The sequence below is a fragment of the Aedes albopictus genome, chromosome 3, assembly GCF_035046485.1.
Source record: "Aedes albopictus strain Foshan chromosome 3, AalbF5, whole genome shotgun sequence".
Classification (NCBI taxonomy): Eukaryota; Metazoa; Arthropoda; class Insecta; order Diptera; family Culicidae; genus Aedes; species Aedes albopictus.
In genome coordinates this window covers 185404748-185421120 of record NC_085138.1, presented here as the reverse complement: position 1 = coordinate 185421120, position 16373 = coordinate 185404748, and the positions used below count along the sequence as shown (strand labels likewise).

The following is a 16373-nucleotide window of genomic DNA, read 5'->3' as shown; positions in this document are numbered from 1 at the left end:
TTGGGGATCGAGTTTGCTCCGCAAAAAACTCAATTGGTTGTGTTTTCTAGAAAGCGGAACCCAGCCCAACTGAAACTCAATCTTTTGGGAATAGAAATCGACCAGTCTTTGACTTCGAAATACCTTGGGGTCTGGTTTGATTCAAAAGGCACTTGGGGTACCCAAATCAAGTATTTGGTGCAAAAATATCAACAAAGGATCAATTTTCTACGCACAATTACCGGAACATGGTGGGGTGCTCACCCGGAAGACCTCATAAAACTTTACAAAACGACTATTCTCTCTGTTATTGAGTATGGCTCTTTCTGCTTCCACTCAGCAGCAAACTGCCACCTAATAAAGTTGGAACGAATTCAATACCGTTGTTTGCGTATTGCTCTCGGCTGTATGCACTCAACGCATAATGCGAGCCTAGAGGTCCTGGCAGGGGTGAAACCTCTCCAGAACCGATTCTGGGAGCTCTCGCTAAGGTTACTTATCAAGTGTGGAGTGAGCAACACACTTGTCATTGAAAACTTCGAAGAAATGCTCAGTCTGAACACTCAATCAAAATTCATGAGAATCTATCTGTTCTACATGTCATCTGACATAAGCCTACCAAGTTATAATCCTCCCCGTGTACACCTCACTAATGACAGTTCCTCTGTTAAATACGATCTGTCCATGAAACAAGCTATTCATGGAATACCAGATCAACTTCAATGTATATCTATTCCTCGCATTTTTAACGAAAAGTACCAACATGTCAATTCCTGTAAGAGATTCTTCACTGATGGGTCTCGCATAAATGGATCCACTGGTTTCGGTGTCTTCAATGAAAATTTTACCGCCTTCCGCAAACTTCAGGAACCTTGTTCGGTTTATGTTGCTGAGCTGGCAGCAATCAACTTCGCTTTGGGGATGATTTCCAACATGCCCGTAGACCATTTCTTCATCTTCTCGGATAGCCTTAGTTCGATTGAGGCACTCCGGTCGATGAAACCTGTAAAACATTCATCTTACTTTCTTACAAAAATAAGGGAGCAGATGGGTGCACTGGTCGAAAGATCATACAAGATTACCTTTGTATGGGTCCCCTCACATTGCTCAATTTATGGCAATGAGAAGGCGGACTCTCTCGCAAAGGTGGGCGCACAGGAAGGTGAGATCTATGATAGAAGAATTTCACATGATGAATTTTTCCATTTTGTTCGCCAGAGTTCTCTTCAAAGTTGGCAAAATGATTGGCGAGATGGCCAGCTGGGACGGTGGTTACATTCCATTATTCCTAATGTTTCTTTGCGAGTGTGGTGGTATGGTCTGGATGTAAGTCGCAATTTCATTCGCGTGATGTCAAGACTTATGTCCAACCATTACTCGCTAGACGCGCATTTACACAGGATTAACCTCGCGTTGAGCAATGTTTGTACTAAGTGCGGTTCCGGTTATGATGACATCGACCACGTAGTTTGGCAATGCCCGGATAATGACGCCTCCAGAGCGCTACTTTTGGATACCCTTGAGGCCCGAGGTAGACAACCCTTTGTTCTTGTGAGAGATGTGTTGGGGACCCGCGATGTCACATACATGGGATGTATTTTCGACTTTCTTCGCTCTGCTGGTATAAAAGTTTAATTTGCTTGTGTTTTCTTCTCCAGTTTTTTTTTTCTCTGTTTTGTCCTCTTTGTGTTACCAAGCTGCTCCTGGCCATTCGGATAACCAAGTCCCACAACAAGTTGGTACCAACACCACAAGGCACCGAATACGCTAGCAAGATGCGATTCACCACCGGATGAGCAGCAGTGAAACCTTTGACCCAATCCTTACCCTGTCCATCCCTCAAAATGTGACCTTCTAACCTCGAGCTGCCACGAGTACCCTGGCTTCCACCCATTACTAACAGATATCATTAAAAAGTTATTACTCTGTATAATGTATACTATTAAGTACAAAGAAAGATCCTCGGCTCCGTAAAGCGTTATACGCGATTGAGCCCCAAATAAATGAACTAGATAAAAAAAAAATAGGGTAAGAAATCAAACTTTGAACTAGTCAAATTGTAATCTTAATTTGAACCATTTCAAAATTCATTTAAACGACGTATTTTTCAGGCAAATATTGTCCCGAAAAAGATGTTAAACAGCTTTCCGTAATAGAACCTGATAACATGAACTTTAAAAGCATTGAAAAAAGCGTTTTTGTCATGGAAAACAGGCAATTGAAAAATCACTGTGATTTCACCCATTTCCCCCAAGAGAAAGCACATTTTCGGTGCACTCGTACGGCTCATGCATTGTATCACACGCAATATGTGAACACGTCAAATGAAAGCTTATTTATCGTAGAATCGACCAATCGAATAATATTCCGCATTATTTCTCATAAAATTATCAAATTTAAGTGATTCTTACTTGGAGAATGTTATCTTAAATTGAACCATTTGTAATCTAAATTTGAACTAGTAAACGGAGGTGAGCTTCTAGTGTTGGCCTGTAGATTGCGCTAGTGGTTGCTTTGTTTACTCTTGGGGGATGGAAAAATCCAAATTTAGTTTCCAAATTCCTAAAAAATTTCGAACATTCTGAGTTGAGATTCATCTGACTAATGAAAAATAGGTATGAGAATTAGCAGATTCATGTGATTTTTCATTGTTTAGTATGGAATTGGCTGTTTTGTGAGTTGCTCGAGCTGCTGCCGCCAGTAGTTCAAATTAAGATTAAAATTGGTTCAAATTATGATTACGATGGTTCAAATTAAGATTAAAATCATTGTTGATGAAAAATCAAATATTTCAATGAAATTCGGTGCAAATACAAACTTTTTACCATTTAACAGAAAGCTTATACCCGTGGCTTTCATGTACATATGATTTAGCCGTAGTAAATTATTTCCATGTGGGAGAAAAAATCACTTAAAATTTGCAATGCTTCAGAAAGCCGCAATTTGGTTCAAATTTTGATTACCTACCCTACTAAAGAAATACTTGGATGGAATCCCAATGATTTTTTTAGAAATTCTGGATTAATTTTTCAACAATCTCTAGTAAAATGTTCTGAAAGAATTTCTGGAAGACATTCCTGCAGAAATACTTCGAAGAATTCCAAACGGAATTATTGGAGAAATCTTCAGCGGAATTCTGGAAGGAATATATGTAAAAATCCTTGAAGAAATCTCTGAAGGAATCTTTAATGGATCTCTGGAGAAATTCCTGAAGGAAACATCGAGAACAGCACTTGAACAATCACTGAAGATACCTTTAAAGATATCCCAGGACAAATCCTCGAAGAAATGTCTGGTGAAATCCCAAGAAGATTTCAAGATGGAATCACTGCAGCAAGCTATGGAAAAAACCTGGAGGAATTGTTCACACTCATATAGTTTACGAAACTAGAAACAAATCTAAAACATTCAAAGTGATTCCTCAAAACTGCAATGCCTATTGCATATTCACATATCGGGCGTCCATGCTGCTTAAAGCTCGCTGACGTAGTGTATGGTTTGGGTCAAAAAATGACCCTAATACCAAAGAAAGGTTAAGTCATCTCAAGTCAGCCCCCTTCCTTAGGCCCCCACAACAATAAAAAAATCTCGAAAATTGATATAACGTTGAGACAATGCATTCTGAAGAAAAATGAAAATTTAATATTCTTAAATCGAAAGAAAATTGGAATGTAAAAAATCGATTCGGTCGATTTTGTGGGACTTTAACATCGATTCAAAAAAACGATTAATCGAAACAAAAACATCGATGTAGTGAACATCGATTTAAAATTGCCTAACGCTAGAGTGAATATGAAAGGAGTGAGGCGAATATACCGATCCTTGGTACACACCAAGATAGTATTAGGCATCTTTAAAAAAAAGGAATGTTGCAATTCTCGGTGAGGAATTCATAAGAAATCATGAAAGAAGTTTGTTAGAATGCTTCGAGAAAAAGTTTGGCCAATGGGCAATTTGCAAGCATCCGCCAACTATTTTGTCATTGCTAAGGGATCTGTAAAAATATCACCAGAAAATCATCCCATATACTCCGCTTATCATGATCATTGACAAAGCGAGAGATATTTTTAAAAAGTCAAGTCAGAAAAACAAGTTTGAGATAAAGATAAATATATAACAAAGTATGTCATCAGGTATGCTTTGGCGCTATTATGGGTGGTCCACAAAACAATTTATTGATATGAATTGCTCCGCGTATTAAAAGACTGAAAACCCCTGCATTATAAGTCATCATAATACAATCGAGGTATACCTGTAATGTTACGTTATGTGGAGATGCTACAAAGGAATAAGTGTCACAAGATGAGCTTGAGAGAATGATCTGAAACCAATTCTATTCGGTGGGTGCGGTTCAATCTTTCATGACTGAGCCGCTGATTCGTTCAAAAATTCGGGTTAATAAAGTAATTGATCCGATTCGGATCCTACCAATTAAGGTGATGAGCCGTTTTGCTCATCTCTAGTTAGAATTAAATAAATTTCAATTAGAGTAAGGTGGGGCAAAAGTTCGACCTTAGTTGAAAATTCAACCTATTTCAAAAAATCGAAGCAGATAAAAATAAATAAATACCGTGTAGTGATTCTACCATCCATGAGCTAAAATTTTGCTGAACAAAGTTACGCCAAATGTCTTTTCAATTTTGAGTTACAACACTTTTTGTATGTGTGTGTTTTATTCGAACTCTTGCCCCACCACTGGGGCAAAAGTTCGAATCTAGTGTTTGTGGAATTTCGCTAACCGTAGCACACTATTTTGACATTTTGGTAATAGGAATACCTGAAACCACTTAATATTTGATGTTAGAATTGGAATACACTTTAAAATTTGATTTGGATTTTACCCAAATCAGGGTTAAATTTACTACACCAAAAATTAGTAGTTTTCCGCCAAATTCCGATAAAACAACAATTTTTTCCAACTTTTATCGAATTTTCTTACTAATTCCATCACTCTTAGAGATAATATGTAATTTTGCAGAATTTTAGGTTATTACCTAAAGTTGCCACATGACTCGAACTTTTGCCCCACAATTCGAACTTTTGCCCCACTATGTGTAAAATACGATTTCCAAATCTTTTTTGCAAAAAGTTATACATGCTAGAGCATCTTCAAAATATACCTAGTTACGCCCTAAATTAAAATATCGAATTCGATTTCATTAAAATTTCATTCCATGCGTTGGAAGGTCCATCGCATGTTACATTTTTTTGATCAAAAACCAACATTTTGTCATAACTTCTCGAAATATTGCTTAATTTTCATAATTTTTGGTGTGAAAGACTCTTTTTCAAAAAGGGTTCGAACAACCTTGACACCCGAAAGAAATAATTTGAATTGGGCTCAAAAACTTCAAAAGAAACTCTTGCCCCACTCGAACTTTTGCCCCACTTTACTCTATGTCTGATTTCTTTTTTGAATATTCAGGTTAACATTTTTATTGTACCCCAATCAGAACGCAATGCTGTAATAGTTAAAACCGTAATGGTGTTTCAAAATATTTAGAAATTACTAAAATATTCCTTGATATCTGATCGTGGGATTTTCATTTTCATGCGTGAGTTATATTGCTCCAAAGGAAATTCAAACTTTCTTCAATACAGTGATAGACATTCGTTTAGCCGAGGCTAAAAAATTTTCAAAAAAGTGGCAGGAAACTCATACAAAAGATTTTATGATAAAACTTTTTTATCGTAGTGATAGTATATCTAGTACTGTTTTATAAAAATGTGATACATCACACTTACATATACACTGAAACAAAAACGAGGGTAAAAACCCTTCAAATGTCATTTTTTGCCTAGACATTCGTTTAGCCGAATTGTAAAATTTTTAGAATTCCATATTAATTTTTCATGCATCTCATATAAATGTCATAATATTGTAAATGTTTCCAAATTGAGATTTGATGTAGTTATTTTAATCGGAAGTGTTTCAAAAGAATGTAATGAAAGTTTCATAACCGAAGCAGGTTGAAAATTTACGAAAAACAATGTTTTTAACAGAAAAAAATAACGCAAACCATCTAAAAATCACGTATTTAAGTATTGTTTTGATGAAATATGATGGTTTCACTTGCATAAATCACAACGTTTACTACTATTACGTCTTCTAATAGCTCCCAATATCTGCTAGACTGTATTCTGGCTGAAATAACATACATTGAACGGCTCATATTTTGAGAAATTGCACCGAAAGTATTCAAATTTCTAGCATGAACTATTTGTTTCATAATTTAGACATTCTTTTCAAATAAATCATATTAAAAATGAATGTGGTTCACAACTAAGACTCATTTATTTGTTTGACCATATCTTGCATTTTTGTATGAGCATCTGCTTTTAAATAAACAGGGTACAAAAAATCTGACATTTCTTGCAATTCTTTCACTTTGCAGTTTTCTAACTCATTTAGTAATGCTAGTATCAAACAGGTATACTCCACAGGCATTAGGGCACGTCTTTATTTCAATGCAGAACTATTTATTTTAGCTTTTATCAATCCCATTTTAAAGTTTAACCAACCAAAAACCAATATACTTATTTTTTTCATGACATTTTATGCAATAATTTGAACATTTCTAACAATAATTCTGTGCCATATTTTTAAAACTGCTAATCTAGCTTACGTTTGAGTGTTTACAGAAATCATTTTTCTTAAATAAATTCGTCGCTTCTTCTTATCGGGACATTTTTTAATAATATTTCTCTGAATTTCACAAATAAATAAACTTTTAAGGTCAATTATCTTGCTAACACGTCATAAACTAAATGCCTTGTAGTATATCCTCGAAATATACTCACGAAATTGCAAAAAATATATTGAAAACCAATTTTTCATTTACCTCGGCTAAACGAATGTCTAGGCAAAAAATGACATTTGAAGGGTTTTTACCATCGGTTTTGTTTCAGTGTATATGTAAGTTTAATGTATCACATTTTTATAAAACAGTACTATCACAACGATAAAAAAGTTTTATCATAAAATCTTTTGTATGAGTTTCCTGACACTTTGGTCTCGGCTAAACGAATGTCTATCGCTGTATAGAGATTAGATCCCCCTCTTTATTAGAATTTGTAAATATTTGAGTAATCAGTTCGATATTTTCAGATAGCCAAAATACTTTTTCAAACTTGTTTTGAATAAAATATGCTTTGTTTTTGGAAAGCTCGTCAACAATTTTTTAAGTTCCTACTCGCTACCAGCCCTGCTACGTATATGATACAGGATATAGATACTATTACTGATGGGGCATAAGGAAATCAGCAGGAGAATGATGGGAGGCTTTGGATTCGAAGTGCAATCAATAATGATGTGGGGGTGTACTTACCCCTCGTGAATCTCGGAACAGGATGGCCGCGTGGTATGGGTCTAGAGTACCGTCTGGTCGCAATGCTCTGCTGGCACCCAACGATGCTCGTCGTCTTTCCGCTAGCTCTGCCGAGGCTCGCCGCATGTGAGCCGCTGTTATGGGAAGGGGTTAAATAGAACGTTAGTAAATTTGCGATTCGAAGCAGAGAGTAGTTCATAGGAATACAGTTATCGCATTTCTCCCGTTTTAATTAGTTGATATAGGTTGATATTAATTATAACTGTTTGAATTCTGAGAGATAATCTACGTTTTCAGGCTTTTTCCATACAAAAACTGAATCGATTATCATCGAGTTTCAGACTTATTATTCTGTACTTTTTTTTATCTCATTTTATGTTAACGAGTAACTCCTGATTGAATTGTTGATAAAATCTCTTTAATAACACGAATAATCTATGTAAAATCAAATAGTTTCAATTTTATTGTATTATTTCCAGATTATTAATATTTCTTTTTTTTTTTGTAAATGTAATCCCTAAATCAACAATCCATTTTAACCTGTATCTCATGAATTTCATGAATGTGTTTTTTTACTTTCAATATCCGTTCCCAAATCAACGATTCGTTTCCTCTATCGAAACCGAAATCAAACTCGACAATCGATTATCTATTGTTGTGAAAACCCCGAGATATTTATATCAGTTTTCTATTGTTGTTTAGGCGCCTGTCAATTTATCAACCGAAATAAACTGATGTCCTTTAACCATGGAGTGTCGCGCAAAGAATTAACCCTTCCTCTCTAAGCAAGACCCCTTGCAGAAATTATAGCGCGGCACCGGTTTAGCATGGCATCATTACCGGCTGCGGCTATTTTTAATTCACCGGCACGGGTGGTGATTGTTTACAACCAGCTTGGTTTAGCAGCAGAAAAGCCGATTTGAAGCAAGTTTGTTTGGCCGGTCCCCATACACCCAAACCAGCATACTCTCGCCTTCACAAAATACAGAAGTGTGCTTGCTGCCGCCGTTCCAGCCAATAAAGAAACCGGCTCGACGAGACACACCTTTTTTCCTAGTTCTTGAGTTGCTGTGAGAATATGCATTCTTGCTGTTGGAGGCGACCAGTTTAGCTAATGCAGAAGTTTAGTTGCACACGGCGAGCTCGCCGGTGAGATGTAAATGTGGAAGTAATGTGTGCACTTATCGAAGTGTACGTAACGTAAGATTTTCTTGGATACAAAGTTTGTTGTTGTAGGAAAGATGTAGAAAGCTTCACGCTTCGAATACTGATGTGTGTAAACTTTAAAGATGGAGTAAGACTGTAATGATCACTTTTAATTTTTCAATTAAATAGTTTTTCAACTGTTTCTAAAAAAAGTTAACAATTTAAAGAATCAATTTTGATTATATGCTGTAAGACTTCTTAACCTTACCAGGAAATTGGAGTCAAATAGGACAAATTTCACTTGGATTACCATAGACGATTTTTATTGATACACTAGGAGTGTTAAGCTTATATTTGTAAATTCAGAACAACTTCATGACAACACCTGCACAACGATCTTCGATTTCACTTGGCTTCCTAATATCGAAAACACATCTCCACAAACAGCTGTCAGACGAACTTGCAAAAAATGATCACTCTTGTGTGATTTGCTCCACAAGAAATCTCTGTTTATATTATTGAAACCAAAAATGATAATGTTTTGCACATACGTGTATCGAAAACGATGAACTGCAGTAGTTCTTGATCCATTTTCACCGGAAAAACAACGATTTTTGTACTTGTAATTTATGCAGATAGGTTACACTTCAGATAGGCAATCATCAACTAGCATCGATAACATTGAGATCATCTCTTGTGCTACACGGAGTGCATCGAACTTCATAGAAAAAAGGAGGGCTTGGCAGACCGGAGAAACTCGATGTGTTGATCTTTGTGTTGGAATCAATTTCGATCTATGAGCATTTCTATCACCCACACTAGGTTGCACAAAATAGACAGAGTAGAAAAGAAAATAAGTGGATAGCGGGAGAGTAAATACACGTGATCCCCTAGAATTGGCATGAAGATCGGTGTGCTAGTGTACGATAAAACAAAGTCACATAAAGTTGACCAAAATATATATTGCCACATATCTCAGATAAACAGACATCACAGTCGCAATCATCGCACGATTTAATGGACATTTTGAAAATGAAGAGTGGTTTGGACTGTGCTCGCATGTATCCTGATGTGTTATGGCTACATTTCTTTTCACTTTCGCCGATTTCACAGCGAAACTTTTCTTTGCCTCAGAAGCAAACTTTCCAAGTAGTCAAATAGACGAGAAGAGGTTTTTAGAACCACCATAAAACCAGAATAGAAGGTATTTGGTTTTATGACGGTTTTGAAAACCGCTACAAGACTAATTGGCCATTAAAAGTACAGACTTTGAGTCGCTGAATCCGCATGTTTTGTCCTATAGATTGAGCTATACCTCAATGTCCTAATTGTACGAGTTTATAAATAAAAAATACTAGAAATTCACCCAATTTTTTTTATTTTTTTTTTTCATCTGGTAGTCTACGATAAATAGATTCAAAAATTACAGAACACCTTTTTCGAAAAACTAACCAGACAGAAAATCTATAGGAACTTGGAATCTCTATATTTATCAGAAGTCTATTTTAACACAACAGCTTTTTTATCATTCTCCCAAAACAGATGTGCGTGAAAATCGACAACGTTTTCCTAGGAAATTCTTGAAGTTTTTCATCAGATTCAATAGGTATTTCAAAATATTTTCCAAAAACTGCTGAAAGCTTGTAGAACTATCCCACAAGTTATTCCAAAAATTTCAAGAGATAATCATTTTTAAATCGAAACCCCTAATGGTAGATTTAGAAAGAAGTCCGATTGTGGGGTACGCGTTTTTTTATGGATTTTTTTTATGAATCCACTAAACTTAATCATGCTTCAATGACCAAGGTTTCCAGCTTTCGCTCTCTTCATAGCATCATGTTCTTTTTAAATCAGGAATAATGTGTTTCAAAAAGTTGACTATTTTATTCGTTGCATTATGAATACTTCGGCAAACTCGTTCAGTAAAACTTTTATGGAGGCCTCCATACCTCAAGAAGATGCTTCTCTCATAAATCTGACGCAAAAGTTGTATTCAGGTGGTCGAAACAGATTATAATTTCTATTCTATTTCTCTATGCATGTAAAAAGATTGAACATTGGTTGACTGTAACGCAAGATGTTTTAATTTTAATAAATTCCTAAAATTATGGACCTAAATGTGGAGCTCGATTTTAGGGTTAAATTCAAAAACAGTTCTGCTTAAAAAATTTCGAAGCAAGGTCTTGAAATCAACACGTGATTATATATAACCCTCGAGCAATCGCGCTGTTGTATTTTGTACAACACGTTGAAAAAATCTCGCTTTTTATACTCAGCATTAGCGTGGTGCTGACGCAGGTAGTCAACCGCGCAAGTTACGGAAGGATAAAAAAATTGGTCATGAATTTAACGACTTTCGTTTTATTTTGTTAACTAGTGTAATTTTTCTTATGGTTTAGTTACAGACTTCTTCTAACCTTTCACTGAAACATATGACGTCTTGAAATAGTTATGTTACAACAGATATGTTTTTAATCCATCAAATTTGATTCTTTACAATTACAGTTACAATTTTTTTTTCACAGACTACAAAAAAAAAAGTTTCACGGTTGTTTCCGTGAAGTACTTTGAACTGAAGTGGAAGGTAATAAGTTTGTTAATCAGAACGCAGGTTTGATGTACGAACTGAAAACGGCATTTTTAGACAGCTCAGTATTTCTAGTCGTCCAGACCTTAAAGAAATGTTTCCGAGCAAGAAGTCCTGGAATAAATAATCCTATATATGGTTAGAAGTAAATTAGTGTCAACAAATCACATGTAAAAATTAGATGAAAATTCCGAAGTAACTGCAGAAGAAGCTGTACGAAATTTCTTTGTAAGTTTTATTAAGTCGATAAAAATATATTAAGAAGCGTTTGGAGAAACTTCTTTATGAGTCTTGGTATATCCAGTAATTTAAACACGAATTGTTTGACATTTTTTTTGAAATCGACCATGTTCTGTAAAAATTGTAAAAATCAAAAAGATCTTCCTGAATTTCTCAAAAATTATTCCATAAGAATTTTTAAAATAATTTCATGGTATCTCCGATAAATTAATCCACACATTATGCAACACTTGTTTGAACCTTAACCAGAATATCCACAGGAACTTCTGGGTTCAAATAATGTTGGAACTCTATGATCGTCCAATAATTCAATTAGAACAGGAATTTGCTCTAATAATTCTGTCACAGTTTCTATTATCTATTCTTTCAACAAATGCGCATGATATTTCTCTAGCAATGGCCCGATATAATATTCATTTTTTTCCCAAAGAAGCATTCAATGAACTTGAATGTAATAGCAAGTCTTCTCAATTTTCACTTATGAAACACGGCGCGATTCTGATTTGAACTCTGTTAAAACTCTTGAAGTAATTCTCAGAAGTTTTGTATTAAAATTCCAACTTATTATTTTATGGGTGCACAAGACTTTTGCCTAAAATCCTTGCAATAAATTTTGGGGATGTTTAACCCTCGAGTGATCGCGCTGTTGTACAACACGTTGAAAAAATCTCGCTTTTTGCATTCAGCAATAGCGTGGTGCTGGCAGTGGTAGCCAACCGCGCAAGTTACAGCAGATTAATTATTAGTTTCTGGCAATCCATGAAAATATGTTTTGTCTTTTTAGTGGTTGTGTAATAAAATTATCTAAAAACTATACCAAACTGCTCCAAAATTGAATAAAGCGATTATCCCAGCAACTCCTCCATGAATTCCGCCGATTTTGTTTTGCAGTAACTCACTTCAACTTCTACAAAAATTCTTTTATAAATCAATAGGTGGTTTGACTATCTTTTCTGTAAAATTTGATTATCTATTCGAACTATCAGTGAATCCTCTCACTCTTTGCCGAACTAATACACAATTTCCTATAGGGCTTTGAATCCGACCAGAAGCACATAACAAGATCATAACAAAATTATGACAACTGTTGTTGAAAATAACAATAGTTGATATAAATCTCTTACAAGGATTTTTTCATGTGAAAATTAATAACAAATTTGTATTAACATTTGTTATAATTTTAGAAATAAAACTATAACAAAACTAGTTTAATTTATACCAACAGAAGTATAACTACATTTGTTATATTATGCATTTTAATATAATTGCCTCTGACATCGTTTCGTAACACTTTTTAGTTATATTTTTGGTAACAAAATTATTTCGGAATTTATAAGATTTTTTGTGTTGTCGCGAAAAGGATTGATAATTTTTGTTATTTTGGTCACTCGAGTCAAGAGATTTATAACAAAACTTGTAACAAATTTGTTCTGAAATACATATATAACAGCACTTGATATAATTTTGTTATAATATCGCAAGTTTAGTCTTACAAAATTTGTTATAAATTTGTTATGATAATATTTTATTTATTTATCCAATTCAATTATCTCAATTTGTTGTATTTTTGTTTTCATTAGAACGAGTTTTGTTAGATATTTTGTTATTTGAACTACTAACGGTACATGTTTTATAACAACCGTTGTTACAAAAATCATAGTAACAAAATAACACAACCTGTAATAATTTTGTTTTTCCCATCTAGTCGGGAAGAGTTCTTATGTCAGCTGTTTTTAATTCAGAAAATAATAAAAAATAATTCAAAAGCTTTTGTAATATCACGGTCGCCATATCGTAGTTTCGAAACGTATTCCCGATTGTCGTGAAACAAATTAAAAAATACAATTTATCTAAACCCACGCTGAATAATGAATTGGAGCTAATTTATTCTATTGAACGGCTTGGTATTTATATTTTGAGAATGTTTGCTTTTATTAACGTATATTTTAACTGTTCTCGGCTTTGACCATTGTGAAGTGTTGGGGTCAATATGACCCAGGCAGGCACGCTTGTTAAAAGTCCTGCAGACCTCAATGTTGCACAGCAGAAACTTTGGAATAATTTATCCAGTTGTTTACATAACGTTTATGGGAGGGTTAGAAGCACGTTCAAAATAGGACTTAAATTATGTTTCATTGTTTTTTTTTATCTGAAACAAAGTTTATAGAGCTTCAAAATCCACAAAATTTTTCCACGAATTCTAATTATTCTCAGATTCTTCGTAAAAACTTACGAATAAAAATAGTTCTGAATATTCTAAAATCAGCAGATTTTATAAGTATGTTTTGCCCTCTAATACCTAAATATTTGGTTCAATACCAAATTCAACGACTACTTTTTGGGTTTTCTGTCGGAAAAAGTTGCTAGGGTTATTATCTATTATTATTGAAGAAAATTGTGAAACATGTGTTTTTAGAGTTTAGAGTTTGGTAAGATTGAAAACGTCTAAGGCCAGTAGTACACAGGGTCAAATATTTGACAAGGAAAGAACTCAAGAAACAACATCAGTTTGACACTAATGAAAATTCGATCGAATCAAACAAGATGTTTGAGCATTGGTTTCTTTTTGGACAAATATTTGACCCTGTGTACTAACAGCTTAAGATTGAAAAAAAATCCCGAATAGAAAAAAATATGAAGTACTGGATAAAGTATAGATGAGTTTAGAACGAGTTTTTTTTTATCAAAATCTTGGTTTGTTCACAGAATACACATAAAACTTTCAGGATATAAACGACATTAAACCAAAACCTGTTTACAATAAAGGCTGGTAAAGTCAACTGTCTTTCAAGAAATATTTGATTAAATGCTTTTCAGGAGTTTCACATAAAAATGCATTTGATGTATTTTTGAAAAGGTGTACACTGAAGTTTTTTATGCGTTTTTTTACGCGGTCCGTCCTTAAAAAAACCGCGTTATTTCAAAAACCGTCGTAAAAAAAACGCGTTTTTTTTTCAAAAACACGCGTGAAATAGTCAGGACCACATCTACCATGACTTGACTTTTTTACGACGTTTTTTGAAATAACGCGGTTTTTTTACGACGGTTTTTGGAATAACGCGGTTTTTACGACGTTTTTTAAAATAACGCGGTTTTTTTTACGCGGGACCATTACCGTCATAAAAAAAACTTCAGTGTATTCTAGTAAAGTTATTTTTAGAGAATTTTTAATAATATTATCAAACTATTTTAGGACATTGTATAAACATGTGTACCAATAATAATATGCAAGCCCGAGATCATTATCAGTACATTTTGCATCGAAGTTCCTGAAGAATTTGGTTGGTGGTGTATGGAGTATTCAGATGAGATTAGAAAATAAAAGATGGCATTCTAGAATAAACAATTCTAATAGATTTCTTCCGCGAATTTTAATGTCAAGCTAGAAGCTACAAATACAAATCAATGATTGTTACTAAATTTGTTTAAAAAAAACTGTGTGGAATTTTACACCAGGAAAAAGAAATGTTGAGAATAGCGAGAGGAGGTAACTCACTAACACTAAAAAGAATAGTTACATTTAAATATGTGGTAGAGCTTGTTGCAATATGGAACCGTACAACGAAAGTAAATCTGTATTGCTTTACAAAAAAAACCTGCTACAAACTACAGTACCGATAATATTTTCTTTGGTATTCAGTACAGAAGATAACGGTCTTATGGTTGCTTTAACACTCTTCATTAAACAAATCTATATACATTAGCCAAAATAAAATGAAAATTGTAAGGCACAGAATGTTGATTAATTGGCAAATTGAGAGATGAAATTGTAAAAAAACGCATTCTGGTGGTATTCGAATCCACGATTCCGTATTCGCTAGACCGGCGTTTTAACCAACTAAAGCCACAGAACATATACCGGTTCTGCGGAATGAAACTGACGAGAGCGTGTTGAGAGGTTAGCATCAAAGCCGAGAGAGAGATGAATTGTTTTCATAGTGTGGGCTCGAAGTCAGTTTGGCTTTCTATTCCGCAGAACCTTTATACCTGTTCTGAGGCTTAGTTGGTTGGAGCGTTGGTCTAGCGCATACGAAGTCGTGGGTTCGAGTCCCACCAGAACAGCATTTTTTTACAATTTCATCTCTCAAATTGTCAATTAATCAACATCATGTTTCTTCAAATTTTCATTTTTTTTACAGTACGTTTCAACGCACCAGAAAATTGGTACAATCCTGTAAAGGCCAACATAGACATGATTAACCAATGAATTCTATAATATATCCCAAATAAACATAAATTAACTGTTTTGCCTTGCGTGCTGATGCAGTGCTATTAGGGAGCTGACATGCTCTGCTCTATATTGGCAGTATATTAGCCTTAACAGCAAAAACGAAATTAGTATGAAAATGAAATTTCATACTATTGGTTACTTGAGTTAAAGCTGCTTTTCTAGCAGTTATCTCCAGATCTCACGGAGAAAATTTTTCCCAATTCCCTAGATAACAGCAACCCAATTACCTTCTTTCAAGATCTTGTTGTAAATGTTGTACGTCGATTCACAGTCATCCAATATCCGCCTCGTACGCTCCGTCCCCAGCGAACGGGACCGTCCTCGGAATTCAACCTGCTCGTTCTGATTCAGTTTAGACAAATCAATTTCGTGAGATTCGTTAATTGACTGATGGCGCGTCCGTCCGGGCCAGATGTGGGCCTTCTTGCCCAAACTCTTCAGCATTTCCGTTATCGAATGATGATGGTGACTCTTGTGGTGATTCCGATGATGGTGATGCTTCTCCTTGGAGCTCGACGATAGCGACAGGTCGCTACTGCTGTCGATGCTACTCTGGGAGATGCTCGAGGTAAGCTTCCGGGCGAAACTGCTATTGTCGAACCGGTTGCGGTGCCCGAGGTAGCGATCATACTGGTACCGATTGAAACCAAGCGTATGGTTGGCAGCATTGGCGTATTCGTCCAGCGAGTGGAAGGCGTGGTTACGCTGGAAGAGCATATTCCGGTGGTAATCCGAGGATAATGCCGAACGGTCCGGTTCGTCATACCCGCCGGTGTGGGTAAAATACTGGTGGTCCGTTTTGTACTCGTAGATATCATCTAGATCGTGCGGGAAAAATCCCGCATTGTTGTACATGGGAGGC

General features: G+C 35.2%; 1 protein-coding gene across 7 annotated transcripts in view; it reads right to left on the bottom strand.

Moving 5' to 3' along the window:
* Window positions 1–16373, bottom strand: part of LOC109398792 (uncharacterized) — a 330728-nt gene that overhangs the window by 101655 nt on the left and 212700 nt on the right. For all 7 annotated transcript variants that reach the window (XM_062856511.1, XM_062856512.1, XM_062856513.1 and 4 more), the window contains one exon: window positions 7308–7441. In XM_062856511.1, the coding sequence (XP_062712495.1) occupies window positions 7308–7441 (134 nt within the window). The remainder of the gene's footprint in view (window positions 1–7307; window positions 7442–16373) is intronic.